General features: G+C 41.6%; 1 protein-coding gene across 1 annotated transcript; it reads right to left on the bottom strand.

Annotated features, from left to right (window-relative positions):
- Positions 1 to 454: 454 nt before the first annotated feature.
- On the bottom strand, positions 455 to 9005 carry LOC139366778 (sonic hedgehog protein-like). The gene is made up of 3 exons (XM_071104483.1): positions 8446 to 9005; positions 4075 to 4336; positions 455 to 2089 (listed from the first exon to the last, which is right to left on the bottom strand). Exons 1-3 carry the CDS (start codon positions 8752 to 8754, stop codon positions 1395 to 1397), a joined length of 1266 nt encoding a protein of 421 aa, XP_070960584.1. The 5' UTR covers positions 8755 to 9005; the 3' UTR covers positions 455 to 1394.
- Between the last annotated feature and the right edge of the window lie 2481 nt (positions 9006 to 11486).

Below are 11486 nucleotides of genomic sequence, written 5' to 3' on the forward strand. Positions count from 1 at the left end.
TCATTGAGCAAATATTTGATTTAACTACGTTTCCTGTAAATGGAATTGCTCACAGAGTCTTCAAGCAGGTTTAGGGCTAACAAACACGGTTCTGTCTCTAAGTTTTTCAGAAGTTATTTGCGAAAGGTTAACCTCGTTAAATTTGACGTAGGGTCTCTACATTTCACAAGCAGACATTAGGCAGTTCAAAGCAGAGCGGAATTCCTGCAATTTTATCTCGATTACGTTAAACTTCACATTTAATTTATTCATAGCTAAACACCAAACTTTTGAGTAAAAAACGCGCTTAACTCGCATTTTAGACGCATGCATTGGTGTCAAAGGGAGACTTGCGCCAAAGTTATGCAATTGAAGCAACAGTTCGAATTTTAATTTTGGTAGTCTATGTTTCCCTATGGACCCAGAATGTCAATTTCCAAGAGCTATTAGAAAAAGACATGTAACAACTGCAGGTTTGAATATTTTCTTTATATCATTTTGTAATAAACATATAAATAATAAACTCTAGACATTTTTGACACATCGCCCTGTTATGAAAGTTAACTGGAACGCTATAAACTATCCAAACTGTGCATATGCCGCATGTAATTTCTATAAAACTATTTCCCTATTACAAAATATGAAAGGAAAAATACATTTTAGTAAATTTACAGGAGTTACTTATTCATTTATTCAACGAAACGTTTTTTTCTATAGGCTACTACTTATACTGTTACTGAATTGTCAGAATGTGCATTTCACATTTTCTCAAAGAAATAGAAAAAAGAAATACAACAAAAGCAGAGGAAATATACATGAGGCAGAATATCTGTCCCACTCTGACAACTTAAACGAAACGTTTCCAACATAATAGAATTCTTAATAAACAAAACAGTACAAGATTTCCAAGTCGTTTCCCAACTATTTAAATTAAAATATATTCTCGTATCTTACACTATTTCAAATAACGAAATGTGATTCGGTAACGATCTGTCAAAATCTAATTTACAATTCTGTGTATAAAAATATAATTTATGGACCCCCGCGAAGTTTGTTTATCCCCAAAATATAACAGTCAGTTGCACATGATATGCACAGAACATTGCAACCTGTCAACAAGTTTGCTGCTTTTTACATGGTCTTCTTTTTCTTTGCGGTTTACTTGAGATATAACAAAAATAGATTCTGCACAATTTGCTGGTCACACAGTTTTAGAATCCATCCGCGTGATACCAGTTAGTTCACATGAGAATAAATTATTCAAATAAAACTTTTAAGGCTCCATTCATTCTTTGAAAGGGACACATGTAAAAGTCGCTGAAATAAATATCCCAACTCCTCTGGGGCCTGTCTTTTTTATTCTACTATTGTTTATTGTTCTACATTAGTCTCATTTTGATTTTCCATGTGAGGTTTCAACTTGAGTTTATTGACATCCCCAGTGGGTGAAGCGCGTGGCTATCCAAGAGCCACGTCCCTAATTGATATAGAATCTTGGAGTACCAGTGCACTCCGTCCTCGTGTAAGGTGGCGTTGGGCATGGAGTAGTCTTTCGGGGATAGCAACGAGGACAGCCAGTAGCTCATTCTGACAGGTGCAAACGCCAGGTGCGCTAGATTGTGGTCTTCAATTACCGCGTAACATGACGCAAGCACCTGATCTACCACGATGGTTCCTTGAACCGTCACAGGCGCAAATGACCCCTCGTGCTCCTCAGTGTAAATCCGTTCCACGGTGACCGACTTCAGTTGGTTATGCAAATCATCAAAGACGAACACCTTTTGTCCAGGTTTGACTTTGCTCGCAAATACTGCTGACATGCTGTGGAGATCATCCGTTGAGTTGTTGACCACAAAGAGCATATGTGCAGCAGTAAGGATGATTTTCTGGGCTGGTTCTTTAGTCTCTAGCACATAAAACACTCTTCTGGTTGCAGAGTCCTGGTCCACGAACATGATGAAGTCGCTATATGCGAGGTTCCCATCACTGTTGGCTGCCAGCACTTTGTCGCCAACTCTGAGGTCTTTCACTGCCTTCCTGCTTCCATCTTTGAGAGTTACCGAAGCGGTGCCTGGGAAACAGCCTCCTGATTTGGCAGCAACTGAGTTTTCTGTTGAAATAGAAGAGATTATATTAGTGATTGTGAATATATATCCATCAATTATTTGATTTACCCATGAGAGCAGGGCGAGCTGAGCTCAGCACTGTGGAATATGTATATAGCATGGGCCTGGCTATGAATGAACCACTGTCACATAAGCCCATTGTCTCTATCCATACTTTATAAAGGATAATGGTGAAAATGGTGATTTTAGGCGTATTTATCAATATCCTATATGTTACATTACTACCCCCCCCCCCCCCCCCCCCCCCCCCCCCGCCTATTGGCTGCTTCTTGTTGCATTAGATGAGAAAACCGAAAGCCCTGGGTCTGCTGACGTTAATTAAAAACCAATAAAGAGCGGACATTGTCATTCTAAATCAGCTTGTGGACCGAGCCATTCTTGGAAAAGAACACTTGCGCCTTTCCCAGCTTCTCTTCCCATATTTGCTTAGGTGCAGAAACCTCCATGTGACAATTCACACACATAGCCTAGTACTCTCAGAAAAAAAACATGAGCGCCGCAAAGACTATTTACCCAGTGGAGCCACTTTTCCAAGCCTCTCAAGATGCAGATTTGAATTTAAATGAGGGCCAAGACTCTAAATGCTTGCCGTCGACCAACATCAATGCCCCTTCTTTTTACCACCTCTCCCCCGCTTTGTTGTCAATCTTGATGGCAATAATTCGGGCCTTTGGAGAACTCTTTACATTCCGATCTCCAGGATCACACTGTCAGTAAGCACACACATCCACAGAATAGAACCGACCCCGCTCTGAATTTCTGGATCTAATCTTATTTTAAGATTCCGTGGCATGAAATAAGGTGACAATTGAAAACTAGATTTGCCCCAAACGAATTCAACATTCGTAAGTCTAAATCCCTTTGGTAAAGTCACATGACCCCCAATGACACGGAATATATGATGTCAAAACGAGTGTGTTGAATTTTAAATAGGTGTTCCATTAAATTCAAAACGCAAAGGTGCTCTTCGGGAAGAATAGGGCTAAGTCGATTTCCATATGTTTTTTTTTAGGAAACTCAAGAGATGACATTAACCCAAAATATTTGCCTGAAGTACTTTGGTAAAATGTATATATATACATTTTGGATGGCCAACACCGATCCAAACATAGGCCTAGAATTGATTGATTCGTTCGAAAAAAAATCATACAAATCTACACATCTAAAGCTGTAATGTATTTAGTTAACTCGAATAGTCTTCTCTTGACGTGCAATGATTTTGGAGTCAATAGCCTATCAGTTAGCTTACAGGGCACAAAATGAAAGTATAGGTCATGGCATTTTATGAGTGTGGGAATAGATTTTGTGAAGTATAAGGTCGTGGTTCCATCTAAGAGACGGTGTGGGGCAATAAAAGATAATTAAAAAAAGGTCTGGTAGGGTCTGTGCATTAAACATGAACAGGAAATGACCCATACATAACACAACTACTATGAAGATGGAGTAGGCCTACTTATTTGAAATCTAAATAGGCCTATGAATCTAGAAGAAATATAACCGAGAGGCCTCAAATGAAAGGACAAGAGATCACGGTATAACACGTGAATAGCAAGAGGACACAGAACTCTGAAGGTTGGAGAAAACATCAAATAATATATTTTTTTAATAGAAACGTTGTTTATTTCTATCCAATAATCTATGTTGATTAATTGTCTAGCTGGAGTGGCATATTGGTTAAAAAACCAACAGTTTTATAATCAATAACTTTATTCGTTCATCGGTGAGGAATAGGCCTTTATACAACGTCCATGCAACTTCCTTTGTGGGTTTTGATGTAGGCTAATGTCATTAACTGGAATTTAGACAAGTTAAATGTGCGAGTTTAAATCGGACATAATAATGTTTTGATGGGGAGGGCGGGGGGGGGGGGGGGGGGGGGCTATATTCCCTGTCATTACCACCTTTTCCATTCACATTCGTTTTTAATGGCGGTGATGGTGACGAACGGCTTCTTAACTTGACACCCTACCTGCTTTGACAGAACAGTGGATGTGGGCCTTGGACTCGTAGTAGACCCAGTCGAATCCAGCCTCCACTGCAAGTCTGGACAGCGTGCCGTATTTGCTCTTGTCTCTATCGGAGGTCGTGATATCCACTGCCCTTCCCTCGTAGTGTAGGGACTCTTCGAAATGGTGCCCATCCTCGTCCCAGCCCTCGGTGACGCGGAGCTTGACCCCTGGCCACTGATTCATGACGGAGATAGCCAGGGAATTCAGCTTGTCTTTACATCTCTGGGGAAAGGAAAATGGACCAGTTGTCTATTAAGATATATCAAATTCACGAATCATGCTCACTAGATGCTAATACCCTTTCACGTGTATCAGGTCTGGGTATTAAGCCTCATAACCTTAATTCGATGCCTGAAGGTATGGGCGATTTTGTAGATGCATGGTTCGAGGCCAAAACCACCGTCCTATAGAGTTGCCATGTTCCTATATTTCAAGGTCTTCAATGGTCTTTCCAAAGTACAAATCATTAAATAGTTAACATTTCATTATATCTGGTAAACCTGAATATCTCCAAGATTCCACCACACTAAACGTCAAATGAGATTCAATCAATACCGTCCATCGTGATGTTCGATGGAGTGATATAGCCTATGTGAGGGGATATACGTCTACTCACAATGTGAATGGTTTGTTTGAATTACCTAAGCTCGAATGTTCTGTGTGAAGAGCAGCGTCAGAGGGGCACATCTCAGATAGAGAAGCTTGTGATGAAAAATTGATAAGGCATTGCATTCGCTTCACTGGCCTAAAATACATAGATTTGGTCCTTGGACAGGTGCGACCGCTCAATGGCCTATGTGTTTTATTTTATTTTTATTTTACCTTTATTTAACCAGGCAAGTCAGTTAAGAACAAATTCTTATTTTCAATGACGGCCTGGGAACAGTGGGTTAACTGCCTGTTCAGGGGCAGAACGACAGATTTGTACCTTGTCAGCTCAGGGGTTTGAACTCGCAACCTTCCGGTTACTAGTCCAACGCTCTAACCACTAGGCTACCCTGCCGCCCCACGGTGTACTCTCTCCCACGATGATATAAGATGTGATAGACTCAAATAAAACGAAATGCTGGAATGATTTACATATCTAAAACGCATTAGAATGGGAAAATGTATCACTTAATGAAACCAAGAATCTTTAGTAGGCTAAAATGTGTGTTTTCTTGGAATAAATAATTGATATTGAGGATCATCTTCAGAAATAACTGAGTTATAAAATAGTTTCCTGTAATCGGAACGTTGCACTTCCTAACCTAACCTTGTGAGATGCTTGGCCATCTCCAAGACAACCCTTCTCAACACTTAACAAATAGGGCCTATGGAAAATATAACATCACAAAAAGCGTATTTTCACCGCAACCAGAGGGAAAGTTGAATTATTCTTGTCGCCACAGTTCTTGGGACGTGACAGGACTACTCAACCGGAGGTTGACGGACACACACACACAGAGACACACACACACACACACACACACAGACACACACACACAGAGACACACACACACACACACACACACACACACACACACACACACACACACACACACACACACACACACACACACACACACAGAGAGAGAGAGATACACACACACACACACAGACAGAGACACACACACAGACAGAGACACACACACAGACAGAGACACACACACAGACAGAGACACACACACACACACACACACACACACACACAATCCTTTTCCGTTTGTAGGCAACGATCCCCAAGACATGCTGGTCATAAGGTTAGTCTACCAGTGGTATCTCAATTAGCCTAACCGGTCTTTCTTGCGAGAGGTAAAAAACAACAACATTATACTCGCACTTGTAGCATGCAGTAGGTGAAAAAAACATTCTGAGTACGATAGCCGGAGTCAAGAGCCGTGAAGACTAAACTATTTATTAATTCATTGGGTCGTGTGCCGCAAATCAAGCCAAATTATGTTCAGCCACCGTGAAGCCCAGCAGGATCCCTCAGCGGCGCTTTGTGCTCAGACTAAAGTTGTTCAACAAGCCTAGCCCGCAGCCTGCCTCTTAATCTTCCCACAAATGAAATGGTTAGAGGAAACACTTATCAGTTACCTGTCAGTGCAAACAACCCACTGCTCCATCTCAACATCGCCTCGTTTGCGTGGCAATATTCCGTTCACATTAAGCTGTGCTTGCTACAGACGACCATGTGATGTTTTTATTTGCGACAGACTCTTCGGGGGTGCGCGCAAAAAAAAAAAACGTATGTAAAGCGAGGACGTCATTAACTTTCCTCGAAACGAACTTGTCTTTGTAGTTGATGGGACTGCTTGGTTAACCCGCTCACTCAAAATGAGTTGGCGCAGACTGGGCGCATCACGCTTTTATAGTCATCACTTTAACTGGAGTTTTATTTACATTTAGGAAACCACAACAGACACACGTTTAATCTGAATTGAAATGACAGTTTGATTAAACAACAGTGAGACTATTCCAGGAATCGATCGTCTATAGTAGCCTATAACTTTCAGTGCGCCTGTGCACCCACAGAGCGTCCGCGCGGTCCCCACGACAGCCCACTGGATTGACCTTTACGCACAACAACCATCCAATATAGAAGATGGCAAACATATTCTAGATGCTAACCATTAGCTCTTCATATTATTCAGATATTACGTTGGTTTATCTCTAACTCGTGCTGTTGTTGCAGGTGCGTCTATACATTAAGGCTACGAAGTGCGCCACTAAACAGCAAATAAATACTGGGCACGATATACTTAATACATGTTTTGTCTGAACTTTGTTTATGCTTCCTTATCCCATTGACCAAAGGTCATTCGTTCAAATGCTCCCGCCTATGTTAATGAGCCTCCTTTGCCTTGCCTGGTTGATGTAATGCAAACACGTCCTTTCTTTGAATTATAGTCTAGCACAAAACAGAAAGCAATGAGCTTATTTTGTCACTCACAATTAAATAATGTTTTTTTAATGGTTTTGCGCATTTGTTTACGCAGTCATAACAGAATAAAACCCCAAATACATCCTCCACTCTATTCAGATCGATAAAGAAGGCAGGTAAATGGAGGTAAAAGCGCATGGTGTGTCCAAAAAGCAGAGTCCTCGGCACAATTCCCTGTTCAACCACAGCTTAAACGGATAGTGGCCGAGGGCTACAGACAGAATATAAGGATGAATCTCACTCTGGCCTCCATTTAAAGTGTGATAACGTATATATTGGAGGAAGGGAAGGGAGCGTTTAAGAGAGATGTTGAGACTGCACGCAGGGTGAATATTTAATCAGAGCTCGTGCCCATGTCGCTGTAGACGGTCCAGGGAGTCCGGCTCGCGCACCTCTATCACACTACTTCAGGCTCAGTCACATTTTAAGGTGGCCGGACTGAAGTAATTCGGTTATTATTAAAATAGCAGCACAGCAAGTGCGGCATAAGCGTAATAAACACCAAATTTAGGCCAAACAGTAGCTGGAAATCAAGTAACCTTATGGGCGCGAGACATGCTATCCAGACTGTGCATTTCTGACCCGTATTTTTATGGACAATGCATGCAAGCTAGCCACCCAGAATCTTATGAAGACATCACAGACTAGCATTCGGCTAATGGAAATCTGATTTACAGAAACTACAATGCTTATTTGCCACTTAGCCTTTCCAAAGCAAATGCATTACGCAAGGCGCAGTCGGTGCGCCTTGCTATATCATTGCACTAATTGGCCGCGTCCCACCCATTTATGAAGTGGTAACAGTGTTCAGAACATTCTCAAAGAAATGTCAGTCTTCATGCGCCGATAAACACTATACTGCGAAAGGGTGAATACCATTATGCAAGAATACATCTGAATGCGCCAACCATGCATAAACAACACCGCTGCTATAGTCATAGATGCCAGATCAGATGACTGAAATTAAGATTTAAGACGAGACGTAATCTAAATCTTAACGGTGCAATAGGTGAATATCCTATTGATATATAGTAAGCTAATGCATAACACAGCCTGTGCGCGTCTGTACAAGACAAGGCCTTGATACAAATATAGATATGAGGAGAGAGAACTACAGAAATATTTAAAATAAACTGCCACAATCATGAAGGCCGGGTGTTTTACCGAAATGCCACTAGGCCTATGTCATGTCTCTGGTTTGATTATGAAAGCCTTACCCATGCAGGACCTAATCAAAAGTGCAACGCTCTGAGATTGAAACGGAACCTTTTCACACATCTGCGTTAAAAAGACCTGAGACCTAAATATGTCCTTATTTGTGCTGCGCAATCTTCATCCTTATGTGAAAGGTTGTGTTAGACAGTGTGCTAGAAGATGCACGGCATTAAACATGTATTCGTTTTACCTGAGTCATGAGCCTGTCCGCACCGGTGTTCTCTTCATCCTTGAAGATAATGTCAGTATTGTAATTGGGAGTCAGTTCTTTAAATCGCTCGGAGTTCCGTGTGATCTTCCCTTCATATCTGCCACTGGCCCCCAGGGTCTTCTCCGCGACGTTTGGGATGAACTGCTTGTACGCAAGAGGTGTCAGCTTCTTCGGATGTTTTCTCCTCCCGTAGCCCCTGCCCGGTCCACAACCCATCCCAGAGGACACCAAGGACAAGGAGATCAACCCGAACAGAACGATTCTTGTCAACAGCAGCATTTCGTCCATAAAATCTAAATTACTCGGAGCCTCTCAGTATGTTGTCAACCGGCGGCGGTTTCTATGTCTCTCCTGCCTCTCGCTCCGCTGCTTCCACAATGTCCTTGTCTCCTCTTCTAGTTCGTCTGTAGGCTACCGGTGCCCCCCGATCACTACCGTGGCAGGTGCGGAAATGAACGCCTCTTTAAAATAATAACGGAACACATCGAAGGAAAGACGTTGCTGCGTGGGTAAAAAGTGAGAAAATTAGCCACGGAATCTCTGCGTAGTCGAGCTACAGCCGCTTGTGCGAGCAGACCGCTTTTACTGCTATGTATTATAGCACCGATCTATGGCAGGGAGGGACCTGATTGGTTCGCCCAGACAAACCCTTCTGATGTTATCCCACAAAGAGTAAAACAATCTTTAAAGATTTTTTTTCCACCTGAATGGTGGGTTATAGGGGAGGGGCTGTACTCCATGGGAAAACATCAATTACACTTTTTTTTCTCTCTTCCTCTGTTCCTAAAACTAACCAATTGATGAAAACCCACCTAGTAGCCTATAGGCCTGTGTTGTTATGCTATTTGACTTAGTGTGGGTGATTCGAATGTTGTGTCTAGAATTATTAGATCAACTTTGGTACACGTTGACTCCCCACTTGCGGGAAATAGCTTGAAAATCCGTGCGCGCGCACGGGTGCGCATGTCTCTGACTGACTGGGTGTTCCTCCCTGTGTAAGAGTGAGTCTATGTTAGAGTGTCTGGGTGGAAAGACTGCCACGAATAAGCCAGAAGTTGTCAAGAAGTTGTACAATTGGTTAACCAACCAATAAACCTTTTTAAAACAGCTATTACGAAATATAATTTAGGCTAAACTAATGTATGCACACATGTCCAACTATGCCGTTTGACGCGGGCATGAAACCCCTCATTTCAGTTTAAGCATTTTAGACCCGTTTTCAGTCAGAACAGAAAGTAGCAGGACACATTGCGTTTCAGTCTGCTATTGCATAGAAAGAGAACATCCTATGCTAAGTGAAAAACCTTGCGTTTATTTTCTTGCATAAAAATAAATAAAGCATATCAATGCGCATGACACTGGCATAGGCCGTGGAGCACACATATGCTATGTGGATGCTTGTCACGTTTTAGAGCCACCATCCAAATTTTCTTCAGATAAAGCGTTGCATGGAAGCAGGCTTTTTTTAAATGGACAAAACTGGCAAATTAGGTCAAACTCAAATTCAAATGTTATGTTAATGATACATGCGTCATGCGCGCTGTACATGAGCCTTTCCAAAATTAGCCAAATTATAATTATTGAAACGACACTGCGATACCATGTGCAAACACAAATTATAATAGTAGCCAACACTTTTCTGTTACTTTGTGTAACACCTTTTAATACAAATGTTGAATTACATTTTCTTTATTGTTACAATAGGCCTAAAGGTATGTTGTGTGCAAGCATAGGCCTATAAAGCCTATATGTTCAGATGTTCAGCCTTAGAACTAAGGGAATACCTTAGCACTAAACATTTAAAAACACATTTTTAACTTTTAAACAACTTTTAATATTCAGTCTCTTTCCAAACGAATAATATCCAGGCCTATTATGGAATATAATTATGTTTAGACCTATCTTAATAAATTCACCCCAAATGCACATCATCCCCAAAATATGGATAAAACCAGATCAGCACAAAAAGGTGTCCTGGTTTGAATGGTGTTTTTGGGGGAAGAGACTTGGGGTGTGCTGAGGTTGTTATCCCAGGCCTCTCCTTCCTCCACATCCTGGGCCATTGGTTATTGGAAATGGCTTGTCAAGTGTACACAAACACGCTGCTGTCTGTTTGGGCCAGGGATCAGACCACAAAGCTTGTCCCCCAAAGTCCACTTCATTGACAGATTAAGCCATGGTAACCACTGTTTTCACTGGTCCATAGCAGCAGACGAGGTATGTGTGTTAATTGTCTTACTTTCTCTTGTCTTCACACGTTTGCAGGACCGCTCTCAAAGATGGTGTCTGTTTGTCTTGGGAGACATATTAACGCTCTGCCTCTGCTCCTCGATGGTCAGGCCTTTGTTAGCTGGCCCCATTGCAGATAATTATTTGTTTTTGCTTCTTGTGATGACCAAAACTCAATGTATGCATAGAATGTTCATCAGTATCGAATTGATGCTGCATGGCAGATCATAGCTGAGTTTCACAAAGAGATTGTGACCTGTTAAGATTGCTTTCATCAATATTTCCTGGGTTTATCGAAGTAAACTCCTTGTCTAGGACTTGGCAATGAGTGAACCACTCTGGTCTGACACAATATGAAACATTAGCAGAGGCCTTGAAGATATTGCCACAGTGAATGACCATTGTAGAAGCGATAGTGGTCCTGTGTGGCTCAGTTGGTAGAGCATGGCGCTTGTAATGCCAGGGTTGTGGGTTTGATTCCCATAGGTGACCAGTTCGAAAATGTATGCATTCGCTACTGTAAGTCGCTCTGGAAAAGCGTAAATTGTAGTATTTCTCTGCTCTGATACTGTATATGCATATTACTACATAAAGTATCACAGAAAAAATCTGCGGCTCGGTTGACTAAAAGTCTAATGGGAGGAGCTTTGTACGTAATCACAAAACCCTTTGTTCAGTAAGGAGGTGCTGATTTGGGTCAAGCAAACAATGGATTACTTAGCATTTGGAGATGATTCTTAAAAATGGCTACAAGTAAAAAATAACATATCCTGGGTGAATTATTGGTTAAC

Source organism: Oncorhynchus clarkii, chromosome 15 (assembly GCF_045791955.1).
Source record: "Oncorhynchus clarkii lewisi isolate Uvic-CL-2024 chromosome 15, UVic_Ocla_1.0, whole genome shotgun sequence".
Classification (NCBI taxonomy): domain Eukaryota; kingdom Metazoa; phylum Chordata; class Actinopteri; order Salmoniformes; family Salmonidae; genus Oncorhynchus; species Oncorhynchus clarkii.